The sequence below is a fragment of the Euprymna scolopes genome, chromosome 44, assembly GCF_053919585.1.
Source record: "Euprymna scolopes isolate OS-2025 chromosome 44, ASM5391958v1, whole genome shotgun sequence".
NCBI classification, from domain to species: Eukaryota; Metazoa; Mollusca; class Cephalopoda; order Sepiida; family Sepiolidae; genus Euprymna; species Euprymna scolopes.
This window is the reverse complement of record NC_136525.1, coordinates 12,536,774-12,557,563: the sequence shown is the minus strand read 5'-3', so window position 1 is coordinate 12,557,563 and position 20,790 is coordinate 12,536,774. Positions and strand designations below refer to the sequence as shown.

General features: G+C 33.0%; 1 protein-coding gene across 3 annotated transcripts in view; it reads left to right on the top strand.

Annotated features, from left to right (window-relative positions):
- LOC145268692 (multiple epidermal growth factor-like domains protein 8) overlaps nucleotides 1–14,064 on the top strand; it is a 242,133-nt gene extending 228,069 nt beyond the window's left edge. For all 3 annotated transcript variants that reach the window (XM_080124209.1, XM_080124208.1, XM_080124210.1), the window contains 2 exons: nucleotides 3,556–3,775; nucleotides 12,738–14,064. In XM_080124209.1, coding sequence (XP_079980335.1) covers nucleotides 3,556–3,775; nucleotides 12,738–13,609 — 1,092 coding nt within the window. In that variant the 3' untranslated portion in view covers nucleotides 13,610–14,064. The remainder of the gene's footprint in view (nucleotides 1–3,555; nucleotides 3,776–12,737) is intronic.
- The last annotated feature ends 6,726 nt before the right edge of the window (nucleotides 14,065–20,790 follow it).

Sequence of the window (20,790 nt, the reverse complement as noted above, 5' to 3'; positions counted from 1 at the left end):
TAATTAAGACATTATAAAATGTAAATACCGAAAAAAAAAGTTTACATTGTACATATTCGTTATGGAATGAAGTTCTCTGAAAAAAATTTAACTTAATTTCATCAAGTAGTTTTTAAAAAAGATTTTTTTTTTAATTTTTTTTTTTTTTTTAAATTTTTTTTTTAATTTTTTTTTTTTTTATTTTTTTATTTTTTTTAATTTTTTTTTTTTTTTTTTTTTTTAATTTTTTTTTTTTAATTTTTCTTTTAAAATTTTTTTTTTTAATTTTTTTTTAAATTTTTTTTTTTTAATTTTTTTTTTAAATTTTTTTTTAAATTTTTTTTTTAATTTTTTTTTTTAAATTTTTTTATTTTTTTATTTTTTTTAATTTTATTTTTTTTAATTTTTTTAATTTTTCTTTTAAAATTTTTTTTTTTAATTTAAAAAAAATTTTTTTTTTTTATTTTACAGTAAAAAAACAATTTGTTATACTGAGAAAAAGGGTTTGATTTTTAGGAAGAAAAGCTAATATTAAAGATGGGAGTTATCTCCCTGTGGTGTGTTAAAAAAAATTCCAAGATGGCTATCTTCAACGTGCTGTCATAAAAGCGTGTTTTTCTGCTGTAAAAAAAAAAAAAAAAAATACTCAATCAAATTAAGTGAAATTATTTTTTCGGAGATCTTCAGTCCAACACGGATATGTACAATATAACCTTTCCCCCCCCCCCCCGATATTTTCACTTTTTACTGTCTTGATTAAACTGTACAAGTGCCAAAAATTTTATTTTCTGATAAATTTGTCCAATATTTTGCCCTCCAATTAACCCACGACTTGTATAAGAGCTGAATACGTCTTAAGATGTTGCACTGTTGCCACATCTGGGGAGGAGCTGCTTGGAGTACTCTACCCAGCCTTGAGAGGGTTGAAAATTGGTTTCAAAATCTGGTAGGCAAAGTCCTTTTCTTCTCCTTACAACCTCAGGGAAACTGCTCGACTGAGCTTCAATCTATGACCCCTTCCTGCAAAACATTCACAGCACGCACTCGTCTAGCTACCACCACTACCAACAATTTATCCTACTTTCTATCCATGCCTAAAGCTAAACACTAATTTCATGAACAAAGTTTCTTTCCTGGAGAACTCTGTACTGCAAGGCTGTTTCCCAGCTAACTTACAACAGTCATTTTCAAGTCCAATGTAAACAAGTTCTTGTTAAGCCATCCTCTTAATCAAATATTTCTCAATTTTCAGCATTAATGATCATTATGGGGTCGTTTCATTGGCTACTTAATACTCATGTGACTTTTATCCTTGAGTGGATGTTTTCAAGTCAAATGTAAATAAATTCTTGTTGAATTATCCTCTCAAATCATCAAATTATTTTCAGTTTAAATCATTATGTTGTCTTGCTATCTACCTGGCAAATTATTAACCCTTATCCTCAAGTGGCCTTTGGGTCTTGATAAGCAAGGATTCCCTTGTAAAAAAAAAAAAAAAAAAAAAAAAAAAATCTAAATCAGTTGCATGCATGAAGCATATTAGACTATCTTTATGAATATAGAAACAAGAGACTGTTGTGACCGATGATAGATCTAACCTTGAAGTATTTGTAAGAATTGTGCCAACAACAGTCTAGAAGTGTAAGCCATGTTTAGTTTCAGAACAGTTTCCGATGGTTCGTTGTTCTACACAAGTCCTGAGAGGTTACTGGTTCACAGTAGACAGTACAGTTTCTGATGGTTCGTTGTTCTACACAAGTCGCAGCAGTTGACTGATTTGCAGTAGACAGTTCTCAAATTGGAATCCACAGAGCAAAAGATTCTTCCCGTGTCGAGACGAAAAATAAAACTTATGCGAAATTGCTAGAGAAAGGTTTAATGTTTATGGAGCAATTCTGGTTTCTGATTGGTTGGTAGCAGAACGTGAATTAATTTGATGCGTCAGTTCCTAGCCGCATCGTTAATAAATTCTTCAGGTGTAACCTTGTCAAACTTGGGCAATCTGCACAAATTTTGTGGTGCCCCCCCCCCTCTTCGTGGTTTAAAAATTCAAACATGGCTACCTTCAGCTCGCTGTCATAAGAAATGCCTTTTCCATTGTTAAAAAAAAAAAAAAGAAAAAAAATTTTATTTTTTGTATGAAGACTTCATTCCATTACGGGTACGTACAATATAACTTATTTTTCAATATTTTCATTTTTTAATGTTTTGATTAAACTGTGCAAGTACCGGATCAAGGGTAAGTGGAGCAGTCTTGACAAAGAAGTGCTGCCCTTTCTCGTATCTCAGTATAGTAACCAAAGACTAAAAGAATTGAATTTGATATCTCCTTGCTAAAGGATCAAGGGTAAGTGGTGCAATCCGGGGAAAAGTGATATTCTTCCCTACATGTTTGTAATAGTCCTTGACTATCGTTGACTATTTTATGCTTCTGAATTTTTGAGATGATAATTGGTTATTATTACTAGTTTTTATCTTGAATGTCATTTTCACATTTCGGTTAATGTAACCTCTGACCTTTAGACGGGATTTTGAACGGAAGCCTTTATTTACTTAAGGGGGGATTGGTAGTATGCTCTCGTTCCATCAGCCATGACTGGATAGAGGTCCTAAGTAATTCGCAATTGTATTTTTTAGTCACTCACACTTTTTTACCCCCCCCCATCCACCCACAAGAAGTAAATGAAGAGTTCCGTTTGAAATTCCGTTCAAATTTGATAGAAACATTCCCGAATTCAACAAGATACGGTCCTGGTTATGACCTTAAACTATATCCAGTGGTGAGGCCCCAGCTTGCGGGCTTTGGGGAGTGTGGAGCCATCCTTTAATTGCCATTGCTCCCAGGTCCACTCTGATCCGGAGTGGTAGTACCTGTTAGGGTCCCAACTATGGGTTAAATAGAAACTGACTTGAAAACAACAAATATATTCTATTAAAAAATGATTCTTCAAAATAACTGGATTCGGCATTAAATAACCTGAAAAGGGTTGATATGCCGTAAAACAAAAACAACCACCCAATCAACAAGATACACCGGAAGAACGTTACGGATTACATTAACCGAAATGTTATGAAAATGACACTGAAGATGACAATAGTCTGAAGTCTATTTAAAAAAGTTTTTTTTTTTTAATTAAATTTTTTTAATTAAAAAGAAAATTTTATTTAATTTAAGAAAAAAAAAATTGTTTTACAAATGAAATAAATTTTCTTTTAATTAAAAAAAAAAAAAAAAATTTATCAAAAAAACAAAAATATTTTTTTTTTTTTATAACTAAAATAAAATTATTTAAAAAAAAATTTCTATTTAATTTAAAAAAATTTTTTTTTCTTCCTTATTTTTTTATTACTAATGTAGTAATATGCTCGGGAAAGTGGAAAATTGGGAGGACTGGAGAAAATTGCCTATCAAGTCCTGTTTAAGCCCCCCCCCCACACACACGATCATCCCGAAAATGAAAAATGAGATATGCTTCCATAAAACTCAATACAATGTTTATGATTTTAAATTTTGTCTCAACCTTGCAATTATCAAATCAATCTTGACATTTAAGGTTTTCTCTTTTCCTCCTGCAGTGCTCTTCGTGTAAAGATTCCTATTTAGGAGAATCAACCGACGGGCATCAGTGTTACAGCCGTATGGAAGTAGACGTCGACTACTGTTTCAATCCCGAAGATCACATCGACTGCGGAATAAGCTCCGAGCCATTGCGCCGTGGTCGTACGGTCTTCTATGCTGTACAGCCGAAATATCTTAATGTCAACATCCGTATCACTATAGACGTAACCGAGGGAGGTAAGTTGTATCACTTTGTTTTTTCTTTTTGTTTGGATGGAGGTGAGTTATTAAGTTTCGGGCGGCTGTACTGCAGCTCATCTGACTCGTTGGTCTGGTAGTCTTCATCCGTTTGTTGTTTTGATACCTCATTATAATACAACTTCCTGTTTCCAAATAGTTGTGGAACTCTCCTCTTCCTGACTGTTTTCCTCCTACCTATATTTCAAAACTAAGGTCTTGGTGCTACCCGATCAGGCCGTCTGAAGATATTGGCTTCCTGAGACGAGGTCCTGGATATGACCTTAAACTATATCCAGTGGTGAGGCCCTAGCTTGTGGGCTTTGGGGAGTGTGGAGCCCCCCTTTAATTGCCATTGCTCCCAGGTCCACTCTGACCCGGAGTGGTAGTACCTGTTAGGGTCCCAACTATGGGTTAAATAGAAACCGACTTGAAAACAACAAATATATTCTATTAAAAAATTTTTCTTCAAAATCTTTGGATTCGGCATTAAATAACCTGAAAAGGGTTGATATGCCGTAAAACAAAAACAACCAACCAATCCTGAGTCGAAATGCACCTAACATTGATGCTTTTTGTTTTTGGTTCCTCCCGACAAATATCCTTGTCTCTATTTATGTGGAGAGATCTCCTTCCCTTCTTTCTATGGCTCCCTGCCTTTATCGTCCTCTTTTTCTTTGTGTCTCTAGTAGTGTTGGATCGATTAATCGGAATCGGGAACTTAGTCAATTTTTGTTATGCCTCGTTCACTTGTTCTACTTCCTTTTGCAAAACTTAATCATGTTCTATGAAAACAACAATCTCCCACACTTCCTGACTAGTTTCCTAACATAAAATGTACCAAACATTAATTCTGTACACCCTTTTATCCTTTCCAGTCCCAAAACTCATGTTCTGCAGGGCATGAAACAAAAACGATAAAATCCACTAAAAGACAACCAAACCAAACACTAAAAAAAAAAAAAAAACACCCGCCTAGCTGAAACCACTGTCAATAATTTTCCCCACTCTTTATCTGTGCCTAAATCAAAGCGTAGATTCCATGAACAAAGCGCTTTTTGCTTAGAAGTGCACACCTGTGGAACTCTCTTTCGTTTGCCTGTTTCCCACCTGACTACAACCTGGATGTCTTCAAGTCCAACATAAACAAATTCCTGATAAACCGCCTCCTTAAGATACTTTATCAAATCTCCAATATTAATGATTACTACGATATTATCTCATTGATTACTGTACACTCAATAACCCTTATCCCCGAGTGGCTTCTGGGCTTTGATAAGTGGTGACTACCATCCATGTAAAAAAAACCAAAAAAAAAATGTACAAACTAACAATTGAAAATACAAAGAGCTTGAAGAATAAAAACCTTAACTTGATGCAACATAAATACTATTTCCAAAATAACTGGATTCGACATTAAATAACCCGAAAAGGGTTGATATGCTATAAAACAATCAAACCAAAAGTAAGGTAAATAGGCATCTCTTGTTTTTGTGGTAATCATTCACTAGCGGGACCTGTGGAAATTCCACAAGGGACTCATTCACATGTAATATATTGATGTTGGCATTTTGTAGAGGTTCAGCATAAATGGAGATGCTCTGATATTATTGTAGCTCTTTTAAAACTGCAAAAGTATTTATCTAAGCTAGCAGAGACAGCCGCTCGTAAAGTACGCTTAAATATGATATTTTAATTCTTGCAGATTTCTTATATATTATTATAGAGTTAATGTTCTATCGATTTTTATATATTATTAAGTTGCGATTTCAAGAATAAAAAAAATATATCCATATGACTTGGGTGCATCAGCTTAAACCAGAACCTAAACTTATGAAAAAAGTATATATATGGAATGTAAACATATTATAAGGTATTTACAGATTCTCTTCCAATTTTCGGATTTTAATCATGTCAAAACGCATTTTATTTCCTTTTGACAGATTGATTGTTGCTATTTCTTCTGATGAGTTAAGGGCAAAATAGATTCACTTATTGATATAATGATTAAGTGATTGATTTTGTCCTACGAAACATACTGTCAAGAATTGTAAATGTCAACTGAATTAAAGGAATAAATAATAAGATGGTTAACATCATGAACTTTGGAATATAGACTTTTGTCATTCATTCACTATATTGCTCTGTAATTACATTGAGCTTCTTAAATTAGGATTGGTATATATTGTAAGGAAATTAAGTATATTTCCACAGAAATATATATATATATATATATATATATATATATATATATATATGAGTTCCTTTAGCTATAACTGAAACCAAAACTTATCCAGAATTCTTGATAAAATTATTTATTACAAGAAATGGAAGTTCCTCTCTATAATATAAATCTCACCTGTCTCTTTAAATGTATGTATATATGTATGTATGTTTGTATGTCTGCCTAAAACTTTCGACAGAAGCGGCGGATTTTCACGAGATCGGTTTCATTTTGAAGCTCGACGCTTCGGATGACAAATATCGAAAAATTGACCAAAAATATTAATTCCTTCACCCTCAACTACACACTTTTCTACAGGAAGGGGGGGGTCGCTTTTTTCGCCGATATTTTTTAAAATCATCCTCTCTTTTCAATTGTCTAGCCTTAATTTAAACCTACGTCACTTCTGGTTTGGTGATGGGTGCAACAGCAAAGATGTCACTTTTTTTTTTTTTTTTTTTTTTTTTTTTTTTAAATTTTATGTTCTCTTCCTTTTTGGTATGGGTTCGAGCCTACCTGCCTACTACCACTTTTTTTTTTTTTTTTTTTTTTTTACTCTACACACACCTCTTAACACCCGGGCAATGCCAGGCACCCAGGCTAGTTACAATTAAATGACAGTCACTCAGATGTAAGCGTGACACACAAAATAAATAACACACACTCTATCCTATTAATATATAGATTATTGTTAGTTCCTGATGTCAAGTGGCTTCATACCTTGTCTGGAGCGATTTCTATAAAAAAAAACTCTGGTTATCTCAGCATTGTTTTCAGCTCTTGATTTCTCTTTGCCACTGAACAATGCCAGTTCAGGAGATTTGCAGCTAAGAATTACGCAACCCCGGCTTCACTCTAAAATCCCTACACTGTCATCTGTACATGAGGTATTTATTGTCTCTCACGACTGGAAGGATGTCTTTATATATTCACAAAAAAAAAAGACTCGACTAACTACAACCGCTATAGGCAATTTTCTCCACTTTCTATCTGTGTGTAAATTAAAAAATAAAATTCAATGACCGTTTTTTTTCCCCTAGAACTGCCTGCCCGTGTAACTGTTCCGTTGGGTTGCTTTCCAGTTAACTACAACTTGATCTTAAAAGTCCAATGTAAACAACTTCTTGTTGAGCTGTCCCATTAAATAATCAAATTCTACCCAATTTCCACCACTGACGATCACTATGCAACCCTGATTTCACTCTAGAATCTCGCAGTCATCCGTACATGAGATATTCTGGATGGCTGGACAATATCAAGGCTAACCTCCACGCTATAAACATCACAGAGCACCTGTTATAGTGCCTGGAGAGTGGCTATAAACACCAGTAGTAACGTGACAAGGTCTACAACCCCAGCAACTGGGAACAGGAGACATTGAATTGTGCAGCAGTAGCAGCATTCCAGTAGCTTCTTTCCATGAATTGTAAGGTTGTGGAATTCCCTTCCAACTCCCTGTTTTCCTTCTACGTATAGCTTTGTTCTTTTTATGACTAAGGTCACAAGACATCTCCTGCCTTTGCAATAATCATCTTTGTTCTTGTAAGCTCCTTACATTAATTGGTTCTGGATGTGACCTTAAACTATATCTGATGGTGAGGTCCCTGCTTGCGGGCTTTGGGGAGTATGGAGCCACCCTTTAATTGCCATTGCTCTTAGGTCCACTTTGACCCGGAGTGGTAGTACTATGGGTTAAATAGAAACTGGCTTGAAAAAAAAAAACAACAAATATATTCTATTAGTGATTTTTTTTCAAAATCACTGGATTCGGCATTAAATAACCTGAAAAGGGTTGATATGCCATAAAGCAAAAACAACCAAACAACCAACCTTACATTAAGTGGCTTTATGCGTTGTCCTGAGCAATTTGCTAAAAAAAAAATGGGTAAAACTTGTCAAAAGCGTTCTGTTTTGGGTTGTTTTTGAAATGAAATGGAAATTGAAATTGCGTTCTGTTTTTAATTTTTTTTTTTTTTTTTTTTTTTTTTTTATTGCTCTGGTTTTACATTTTATTTAAGAAATGCTCGACAAACAATATAATTTTCCAGTAAGGAAGTTTAGATTTCTCAAAAAGATGTCCCCTTCCTTTCACTCGAACCGAAACGTCTTTTCCTTTTTTTTCGTTGGGTATTAACAGTTTGTGCAGCACTACATTCAACTTTTCTCATAAAAGAACACGTTTGTTTTGTACTTTGGACACACGACTGTTTTCGGCAATACACCAGGTTCTGTTAGAAACCTTTTACTTAAACCTTCTTGCTCCCCCAAAGTTTTTCTAATGCATAAAAGTCCATATATTTGCAAACTGTGCACATATAGCTGGTCGTATTATCCATTTTTGAAAATTTATTTTTAAAATTATTTTATCAATTGTTTTCGATTTTGTTAGTGCACATGCAAATAAAAAAAAAAAAAAGGAAATTAAAATGGAACAAAATTTAAATTTCCGTTCCATTTATTGAAACAACCCCAAAATAAAGCGCTTTCGATAAGTTTTACTAGAATAATAATAATAATAAAATTTGAATTTTGGAATATACAATCTTTATTCCATGACGAGTAGGTACAATATTTTTTTATTTTTTTTTTTTTATTACATTTTCACCCCAAACAAGGCACATTGTCACTTTTTTGTAGGAGGCTACTATCAGGGACATAGGCATCAGAGGTACTGTGTAGGGAGTTGGGCAACAAGCTGTCGGTTTACGTTACACTTCTGCATGTCAGTAGAGTTGGGGAAGCAGGGACCTGGAAGGGAATTCCAAAGTCTAGCAGTTCTGGGGAAGAAACTACTGGAGTAGAAAGATCTCTTACATCTAGGGATCTCTACTGTAAAGGGGTGGGATTTAGCTGCTTGTCGGGCTTGTCGGGGGTATTTACGTCAAGGGGGCACAAGTGCTTGCAGTTCGTCAGAGCATTCACTGTTAAAGTACTTGTAGAACAGGCAGAGGGATGCAACATTTCGTCGATGGGACAGAGGCTGAAGTTTAGATGACAGTTCGGGATCTATCAGATTGGCGACTCTTTTGAACCTTATCTAGGAGCGAGAGACTAGTGGCAGATGCACCAGCCCAAATATGACAACAATACTCCATACATGGGCGAATGGTGGCCTTATAGAGGTATAGGATACTTTCGGGCGTTAGTATCTTTCTAACACGGTAGAGAGAACCCACGCAGCAGTCCTGACGATACTCTCAGTGTAATTGTTCCAACTCATGTTTCCTGTGAGCGTCAGGCAGAGGAGTTTAAAAGATGTACTTTCAGATAGTCATTGGCCATTGCTATTGGTGGTAGGGAAGGTTTCTAGTAATTATTGAAGGAAACAAGTTTTTCTTTATGTTTATGGTTTAAGCGTCAATCTGAATAAACACTCAAAAATAATATTTTTATGAATCGTGAAAAATAAAAAAAAGATTAAATGGAACGGAATTAAAATTTCCGTTCCATTTTAAAAACAACTCCAAAAACTTTCGACAAGTTTTACAAAAAATATTTAGTATAATAGTTATAGATGGTAGTTTTATACCATTGCCATTATTTAATACTAGCATGGGTGCCCAGGTGTTTGGCGGTGTGTGTTGAGCAAAAAAAAAAAAAAAAAAAAAAGTAGTAGGCAGGCAAGCTTGAACCCGTACCGCGAAGGAGGAAAAAAACGTGACATCTTTGCTGTTACGACCACTGCCAAACCGGAAGTGACATAGGTTTAAATTAAGGCTAGACAATCGAAAAGAGGGGATGACTCGAAAATATCAGCGAAAAAAAGTGGCCCCTCCCTGTAGAAAAGTGCCCAGTTGAGGGTGAAGAAATTAATGTTTTTGGTCAATTTTTCGGTATTTGTCATCTGAAGGGTTGAGCTTCAAAATGATACTGATCTTGTGAAAATCCGTCACCTCTGTCGAAGGTTTTAGGCAGACATGAAAACATACATACATACATACATTTATATATTTGTAGCTCAAATTTTCGACCCAAACTGATGAAAAAGCTTGCCCTATCTCTGAATACCCTTTATGTAAAATTTCAAATATTTAGACCAGAAATTGTCTTTAGTAATTTGATAGATTGCAGAGGTCAAATTTTTTTAAACTGTGACCCCTATTATGATCCCTTAAGATTTATTGTTTTGGGCTCAAATAAAGTTATTAGTTAGATCCATGTATAAGGAACCTATATATAAAATTTCAAGTGTTTAGACCCAAAATTGGCGGAGGAGTTTGGTAGTTCTCAAAGGTCAAATCGTTGAACTATGACCCTTTACAGCCAAATTTCTGGCCGAAAACTGATTACAAAGATGTTCCCAAATTTCAGTACCGTGTATATGAAATTTAGAGTTTGTAGACTGAAAATTGACAGAGTTATTGTGTAGGGAAATGTACAGACAGTCAGACAGGCACTTCACTTTTATAGATATATAGATAATGGTTAGAGACGGTAAAAGTTATATTCGGTTACTAATATTCGGTACAACGGTTAGACGGAGGTTTCAAATCATACCAAACGCTTAAATGGTACTTAATATCCTTTGTTAAACAGTCAGCGTTATAAAGTGAGAATCAAGAGTAGGCAGCTTAACATTCACAGGGAGCATGAGTTGGAACAGATACATCGAGGGCATTGCCACGCCTGCCGCGAAGAAGGTGGGCTCTCTCTCTACTGTGCTAGAAAGTTACTTAACCCCTGAGAGCATTTTGTATCTCTATAAGGCCACGATTCGCACAGGAATAATGTTTGTCACATTTGGGCTGATGCTTCTGCTATTAGTCTCTAATGCCTGGACAGGGTTCAAAAGAGAGACGCCAACCTAATGGGTCCCCCACTATCAGCTAGTCTTCAGCCTCTGTCCCATCACCATGCTCTGATGAACTACAAGCCTTTGTACCCTGCTCGACATAAATACCTCCAACAAACCTGACAAGCAGCAAAATTCCACCCCTAGAGAGATCCCCAGATGCCAGAAAGCCTTCTATTCTAATGGTTTCTTCCTCCAGGACTGCTAGACTTTGGAATTCCCTTCTGTGTTCCTGCTTCTCCACCTGTACTGACATAAAGAAGTTTAAGTCTTGCTGCTCAACTCCCTATATAGTATCCCTTAGCCCTTGACTATGGTCTTCTACTTTACATTTTCTTTTACTAATGTAGTAATCTTTAGAAGTGATTACGTGAAAATCTTCGAATATTCCCATTTGTAAATATTTCAGATTTGCATTAAATTTCATCCATAATTACTTAATATCAGTTAAGCAAGATTCCTTGAATTTCAATTCATTCTTAAAATTCCTTATATATATATATATATATATATATATATATATATATATAGTGATTTGTAAAGGTTATGAGGGTTTTTTGGAGCACAAAAACTGTTAATTTTTGTATTTAATATTTTATTTTTTATATTTCAAGCGGTTATCTGCTCTGGTCACAAAAAAGGATCAAAATGAAAGACGTTGAGAAAAAAAACGGGAAATTTGTTTTTAATGTACATTTTTGATTTGAAATGTATTTTTTTGTTTACCCATAAGATTTTTTGTTTTTTTGTTTACCCATAAGATTTTTTGTTTTTTTGTTTACCCATAAGATTTTTTGTTTTTTTGTTTACCCATAAGATTTTTTGTTTTTTTGTTTACCCATAAGATTTTTTGTTTTTTTGTTTACCCATAAGATTTTTTGTTTTTTTGTTTATGTGCAATTTTTTTTTGTTTACCTGCAATATTTTTTTTTTGTTTGTTTACCCGCAATATTTTTTTTTTGTTTACCCGCAATATTTTTTTTTGTTTACCCGCAATATTTTTTTTTGTTTACCCGCAATATTTTTTTTTGTTTACCCGCAATATTTTTTTTTGTTTACCCGCAATATTTTTTTTTGTTTACCCGCAATATTTTTTTTTGTTTACCCGCAATATTTTTTTTTGTTTACCCGCAATATATTTTTTTGTTTACCCGCAATATATTTTTTTTGTTTACCTGCAATATTTTTTTTTTGTTTACCTGCAATATTTTTTTTTTGTTTGTTTACCCGCAATATTTTTTTTTTGTTTACCCGCAATATTTTATTTTTGTTTACCCGCAATATTTTATTTTTGTTTACCCGCAATATATTTTTTTGTTTACCCGCAATATTTTTTTTTGTTTACCCGCAATATTTTTTTTTGTTTACCTGCAATATTTTTTTTTTGTTTGTTTACCCGCAATATTTTTTTTTTGTTTACCCGCAATATTTTATTTTTGTTTACCTGCAATATTTTTTTTGTTTACCCGCAATATTTTTTTTTGTTTACCCGCAATATTTTTTTTTGTTTACCCGCAATATTTTTTTTTGTTTACCCGCAATATTTTTTTTTGTTTACCCGCAATATTTTTTTTTGTTTACCCGCAATATTTTTTTTTGTTTACCTGTAATATTTTTTTTGTTTACCTGTAATATTTTTTTTGTTTACCCGCAATATTTTTTTTGTTTACCCGCAATATATTTTTTTGTTTACCTGTAATATTTTTTTTGTTTACCCGCAATATTTTTTTTTGTTTACCTGTAATATTTTTTTTGTTTACCTGTAATATATTTTTTGTTTACCCGCAATATATTTTTTTGTTTACCCACAATATATTTTTTTTGTTTACCCGCAATATATATTTTTTTTTGTTTACCTGCAATATTTTTTTTTTTTTGTTTACCCGCAATATTTTTTTTTTTGTTTTCCTATAATATTAGCCATAATATTTTTTTTCTTTTTCCAGGTGTTGATGTATACTTCTCTCCCGATGACAAAACCTTTGTGGTCGACCTAAATCGTAAGACTTGGTTCCACGAGGTGAAGCTCGATAAAAACATGAAATCCCTCGGCAAATATGGCGAGTACACCCGCTACCAGTTCAACGACATTCACTATTATCTTCGAAAAGAAGTCGCAAGTGATACAAACAAATTCATCACGCTAGAACAGGTGAACACCACGCTAAATGTGTCGGATGTGCGTTTCCGTCTGGTTATCACCCTACCCCTCGACGTCCACAATCTGGAAAAGTCCCAGTTCTACATGATCATATACGGCCGGGGTGACGCTCACACTAACGAGACATACGGAAAGCTCTTCTTCCGACAGGACCAGCCTCACATTGACCTGTTTGTCTTTTTCAGCGTCTTCTTTTCGTGCTTCTTCCTCTTCCTTGCCATCTGCGTACTCATTTGGAAAATAAAGCAGACGGTCGATACCCAACGCAGCCGACAGCAGCGTGCGAGGGAGATGCAGCACATGGCGTCACGGCCTTTTGCCGGGGTCCTCGTTCTTGTGGATCACGAAACAGCCATATGCAATCCAACCCCTCGGAAGCTCCGAGTTAACAAACCCACAGCACGGAGTCCGCAATACCCGGAAATAAACATGATCCACGCGTATGTTCGGGAAGACCATTTCAGCATTCTACCGATCGCCATAGAACCGACCGATGATGGTGTAGCTTCTGTGGCTACTGTGGTATTTCAACTGCCTGGAGGGGGTAGCACTACGTCCAAACTGTGTCTCGGGTCGGCTCTTACTTTGCGCCTTTGTCAAGGCGTCGGGGCTCCGAGAATGGTCATGCGACGCCGTCCAAGTCCGTCCATGGCTTGAGAGTCCATATTGTCCGCGTTGAGCTGACCTACAGAGGTCATGCCTGGTGTTGTGGCTGACGTTATTGCTCGTTCCGCTTTTTCATTTTTTTTTTTTTTTTTTTTTTCTTCTCGTTCTCGGATTTAAACTCTCCTACAGCAGGACTGGGAGGAGGGGGGATGAGTAAAGAAAGGAAAGAACAATTAATTAAAGAATGAAAGAAAATAAAAAAGATAGGAGGGGGACAAAAAAAAATGGATGATAAAGAAGGAAAGAAAAATGAAGGAACAAAAGGAAAATATAAAAACACTGGATTTTAAGAAAGTAGGGCGGGGAATGAATGCGAATAAAATGGAAGGAAAATCTGAAGAAAAAAATATGAATGAAAATAAAATTGAAGGAAAATCTGAAGCAAAAAAAAAATGAATGAAAGGGCGATGGAAAGAAAATTGATTGACTGCAGGAACAAGAATGAATGATTAAAATGAAAAAAAAAAAAAAGTTAGGTGAGGAGTTGGGGGTGAAATGAATGAAGTGAAGGAAAAACGAGATGAAAACGTTAGTGAATGAAAGTGGAAAGAAAAAAATGAACGAAAAAATGAATGAAATAAAGATGAAGGAAAAAAATAAATTATAAAAGAAATGATGAAAAAAAATTTTAAATGAAAAAATAAAATAAAATTTCAAATAAAAGACAACAGTATACAACTGAGAAAAAAAGTTCAATAAAAAAAATGTATTACTATCTTGTGTATATAGACATTATATATATATATATGTATATATATATATATATATTCAGTGTTCACTTAAACAGTGCTCAATACGGGGGGGGGGGATCGAACTTAGGAGTATGAAAATATGTCTATGGCAAATAAGCTACAAATAGGTGTCCATGTTTCAACCCTGCAGAAAATCTTCAGGTTTATATGTATAGATGTTTAGTTTTCAATTGCTTTTATACTTTAGCTGCCAATCAAATTTTTTACTGTTAGTATTTATTGAACTGTTATTTTCATTGATCAGACTCCTCTCAAACAAATCTCTATGGTTGACACTTTATTCTTGAGTCGATGTTTTAAAAGAAAATCTACAAGGTTAGCCAAATGACTTTTTGTGGGAATGAAACGTTGACACTTTAGTGAAGCATACTTGCCATAATATTTGGTTGCTGCCTAAATGTTTTTTATCAGAAAAAAAAATTATTTTTGCACCAACCTTTTTTTTTTTTTATTCAATTTCTGTAATTGCTCCATCTACTATACTAAGCTTCTGATTATCTTGATAGGTTCCGATTTTAAAATATATTGTAATTCTCTCTCTCTCTCTCTTTATAGATACAAACTTTACTTATCTATCAAGTGAGATAAGACACTGATAGAATTCAAATGAAAAATCCTGATAGATATTACTTGAAGTAATACTTTCAAGATGATCCTAGCCAAAAAGGAAAATCTCAATATTTAAGAATAGAGCAATATATAAGTTTGGTGGTTAAATTTTAAATTCTGAAAAAATAACATATAGACACATATATTCGAATTAAGAATTTATTGTTTGACAAAAGGAATATATACAAGGGGTTATTTTAATTTCCTTAATCCATGGATTTTCAATAATGGCTCATATCACAGCTGAACATTTTGCTAACCGCATTTCATTTCCTCTGATGATTTAAGCCATTATTGAAAATCCATGGATTAAGGAAATTAACATAACCCCTTCTATATATTCCTTTTGTCAAGCGATAAATTCTTAATTTGAATATGTGTTTATATGTTGTTTTTTCAGAATTTAAAATTTAACCACCAAACTTATATATTGGGTATATTTAAGCAGCATATTCTCATTGAGACAGGTGTTAAAAAGCACAGAATTTTTCTGTTTCACTATTTTCTTTTTTACCTTCTCCAATCTCTGAATAATTTTTTTTTTTTGCATTTTTCTCAAAATTGTTTAGGTTGGATCCATAAGTTTCTTTAGCGAGCGCTTTCGATAGGAATACTTTCATCATCCTCAGGCATATTGCGTATTAAAAATTATATTTTTAATTATATATATATATATATATATATTTTTTTTTTTTTTGTGACGGTCACGTGATGGCTTATTACGAATATTATCTTTTAAAATGAAAGGTTTTTTGTTATTGTATCAAAAATTGAAATATTGCCATATTATTAGGTTGGTGAAAAAATGTTTTGTTTTTTTTCCGATATATATATATATATATATATATATATTAAAAGCGAAGTGGGACATTTTTTTTTTTTTTTTTTTTTAAACCTTATAAAAAAAGATCAACTATAATGTAAAAAGAAACAAGATCGACTAAAAGAAAAATATATTGAAAAGGAAGAAGATCGACTAAAAAGGGGGAGAAAAGAAAAGGGAACGGTGAAGAAACTTGAAGTACTTTTCGTCGACTGTCTTCAGAAAGTACTTCAAGTTTCTTCACCGTTCCCCCTTTTCTCTTTCTCCCCCTTTTTAGTCGATTTTCTTACTTTTAGTCGATCTTGTTTCTTTTTACATTATAGTTGATCTTTTTTTATAAGGTTTAAAAAAAAAAAAAAGAAAAAAATGCCCCACTTCGCTTTTAAACTATTACAATTCTGTTGTACTTCGAATTTAATATAGATATGTATATATATATATTTTGACATATATATATGCCAAAAAGAACATTTTTACACCAACCTAATATATTCAATTTTTGTAATTACGCCATCTAGTATACTGAGCTTCTGATTATCTTGATAGGTTCTGATTTTAAAATATATTTATTATTATAATTCTCTCTCTCTCTCCCTCTCTTCCCCCCCCTTCTTTATGGATACAAACTTGATATATATATTTTATTTCCAATTTTAAAGATAATGTTTATATTTATCTTTATAATTCTATTTACAATTACGAATATTATCTTTAAAATTGAAGGTTCTTTGATATTATAGCAAAAATTGAAATATTGAGTTTCAAGTGGAACTAATGGTATCTACTTAATTGTCATGTCGCAGTAATGAAAATATCCAAAAAATTATGATGGACGATTAGGTAGAAAATTAATTATTAAAGAAAATGGTTTTTGAAGAAATTAGCAATTTTAGCTTACATAATAACTGAAGAGTGCATATATTAGCAGGGGCGGTAATCCATTGTTGAAAACTGTCCAAAAAATTAGGCCAATTCAAACTATGAGCTATTTTCCTTGTGCTGATGTCACACGTGACAAAACAAAGATGGCTGAAATCATTTTTTCGTTGAATCATGGAAATACGTGTTTTATATTAATATTACAGAAATATTTAACTAAATGTGACATAACAATTAGGTAGATAACATTGATTATTGTTGAAATTGATGAAAAAAAGTAAATTACTATGGTTTTTCAAGGAAAACTCATTTTTTCCGTTGTCTGATTTCACTGCAACAATGAAGAACCAAAGTTTTTATCCAGGAGTAAAAAAAATCCTAATTTCCTGTGGGAATGAATCATTACACCTGTATAGCTTATTGGACATATATATATATATACACACACACACACTAACATCCTTACTACATATCTGGAAACATGTTTCAATCTTATCAAAGGCTGAACCGTTTCCGGTCAGTCCAAGAGTTAAGAGGCTGCAAAATAATAATTCCTGAATCCTGTTTCTCAGCGTCTTGGAATGTCCTGAAGAGGTTTAGCCTTGAATAAGGTCGTAGCCGAAACATGTTTGCACATATGCAGCCAAAAAATTTTGTATAAATAAATTATACTAAAACATAGCTCTACTTGTTATTGAGCACTATTACGTGACCACAGTATTTTTTATTTGATTAACTCTTTTGAAAGAAAAACAACTTACAAGGAATATATATATATATATATATATATATATATGGTTGGAAAAAAAATGGAGGGAGAAGAATTCATTGAAAAGATTAAAAAAAAAACAGACAATGTCCTATGGAAACTTGTTAAAACATACTCCAAAGGAAAAACAATTGTAATTACCATTTAGAAACCAGTTTGACCATTCAGTGACATCCAAATAATTTATTCATAAGCATAACGTTGGCTGATGTGAGCTATATTTAGTTTATTTTATTTTTTCGTAAAAAATCGAGTATTTCTGATTTTTGTGAAATTTTAACAATAGGTATTGAATCCCAGTTAATAAATATTTCCCAAATTTCAATTTGGTTGAACTAGTTTAAGTTTTTTTTTTTTTTTTTGATGGGGCAAGGGTTCATATGCACAACCTATCATTTGAAAATTCAAATATTTCAGATTTGCATTAAATTTGATTCAAAGTCATTAGACACCAATTATGCAACCGTCTCTAAAGATTTAAAAAAAAAAAGATTTTTTTTTTTTTTTTTTATACGGTCTTTATATATATATGTCTTTATATATATATGTCTTTATATATAAATGTCTTTATATATAAAGACCGTATAAAAAAAAAAAATTTTTTTTTTTTTTTTTTTTTTATACGGTCTTTATATATATATGTCTTTATATGGCCCTCCTAACTTTTGCCTCCTTTATTTTCTCCTTCAGGTGTCTCATTCCATGAGTGATGTTTCTGACAAAGAGTGAAGAATTGCTGTTTTCTTGGAAACTGTTCACCTTGAAAATATATATTAAGCTCTTTACATTAATTAACCGATAAACTTGTAAACTACTAGTCACACGACATTAAAATTAAGATGGTTTATGAGTAAAAATCTTTGTTTGGATGGATGAATAACATATGCCGGCAAGTTGAAATGCAAATTCAACTTACCGGCATATTTCTATTACTTTTGCGCATGTGCAAATTCATTCGTAGCTTGGAGTGATTTAATTTTAAGCCTTTCCTATCTATCGATAGCTCAAATGGTAGGGAACACAGCTGGAGCATTAAATGTTTTGGTTTCGATTCTAGCTGATGGCACTCTACTCGTTTTTTTTTGTTTTTAACTTTTGAAATCAGTACCATATATTAGGTACAATATGATATTCAATAGAGAATTGGCTCTAATAATAAACACGAAATCTACATGAATCAAAATATATTTAAGCATATGAAGTTTCAGAATTTAATTTTAAACTTTTGAAACTACTGGGTTTTTAGATGGTTTAAACTAAGGACTTCAGCGCAAGTGTTCAATCTCTGAAAATGACTATTTTGAAATTATTAAATTATCAAAAACCTTAATACACTCTCTCTCTCTATATATATATATATATCTATCTCTCTCTCTCTATATATATATATATATATATATATATATATATGGCTCCTTCGGGGATGCCTGCCCGTGAAATTTTTGTGACAGGAGGTGCACAATCTCCAACCACATCTCTCCTAAGTCGACATTGTTTAATACTAGTGGCAAGTGAAGTTTATATACAGGATGACTGGAAACAAATGTCAAGATAAACGGAGAGCTTATACAGCGTCTATGGTCACCCATCTGGTACTAATCAGGCTCGACGTTGCTTAACTTCGGTGATCTGACAAGAACCAGTGTGTCAACGCGATTATGCTCTGTGTGTGTGTGTGTGTGTGTGTGTCCTCCACATACAGTACTGTTTCCCTGTTTCACAGCTCATCAGTGCGGCTTGAGAAGCAACTACCTCAAGTCAGAATTGAAACCCGACTGCCCAAATGACAGTCAGAACTTCTGACCGTTGTGCTAATTGGCTGCTGCTATGTGGATAATGAATTAAGAATGTTTGACATTGTCCAAATACCTAAACTCATATATAGGTGTGTAGTGTGGGATCACAGGGAAACTGATGCTTTTAGAAGGCTCTGTATTCTCCGTGAGAAAGGTAGTCTTTAAACCTGCTTAAGATGCCGTTTATTTTACTTATTTAATTTTGTTTTAGTTAGTTTTTGATTTTGAATTGCTTTTCTAAAAAACATCCATTTTCCCTGACTCACTCTCTCTCTCTCTCTATATATATATATATGTGTGTGTGTGTGTGTGTATATATATATATATAATGTATGTATATATATATATATATATATATATATATATATATAATGTAATAAGAGTATGTTATCAAAGAAAAGATCTTTAATAAAAATTTATGATGAGAAGCATTTAGCTTCGAAATACCATGAGATTTCTTTTTCTTAATTTTCCCCTTCAACTTTTCCTTATTGTTTTGATGATATAATAAGGTTATATACAAGGTCTTTAGACCATGCTATGTTAGACATACTAAAATATTTTCTCCTCTAAAATTAAAAACCTTGAATTGAAAACCTTTTTTTTTTTTTTTTTTTTTTTAATTTTCAGAATTTTGCCTAATGAGATCAGTGATGATCAAAAAGGTCAACACATCGTAGCGACTTGACTGTATTTACTTAAAGGAAATAAAGATGATATATTTGCTCTATTTGATTGAGCACTATTAATGACCATTATTGGAATTCAATGATTCTGATCTTCTGAATATGGAATATATATATATATATATATATATATATATATATATGTCATCCACATACAGTACTGTTTCGCAGCTCATCAGTGTGGCTAGATAAGCAACTACCTCAAGCCAGGATTGAAACCCGACCACCTGTACGACAGTCAAGGCTCCTAACCATTACGCTAATCGGCGGCTGCTGTGCGAGTCATGAATTAACAATGTTTTGACATCGTCCGAAATACCTAAGCTCGATTTGTTTACACAATGAGCATCGTTTTATACGCTAATGGTAATTCGTGTATCAATTCCCAATATGCTCAACTCAAGATGAGGAGCATTATAGTCATCCACATACAATACTGTTTCGCTGTATCACAGCTCATCAGTGCAGCTAGAAAGGCAGGATACTCCCACTGATTTTAATGTATGAAGTCTGCCATAAGAAAGTCGTTTGGAAATCTACATAAATGATTTGTTTCTAGTGGTGGAGGCTTGGCATACAACTGCTAATCTCAGTCAGAGCAATGGCTGCCACAAGATAGACTAGATAGTCTTCCTTTTTGTAGATGCACGTCTTAATAAAGACTGAGGAAAGAATGTGTGTGTGTGTATATATATATATATATATATCCCCAAAAAGAAAAGAAAACAACATACTGAAGATGGAGTATATCTCTGAAATATATTTATGTAATAAATTTCAAACAAGTAAGATATTTGTTTATTTTCCTAATATTACGTTGTGATTTGGCTTTCAAACGCACTTGATGCATATTTTATT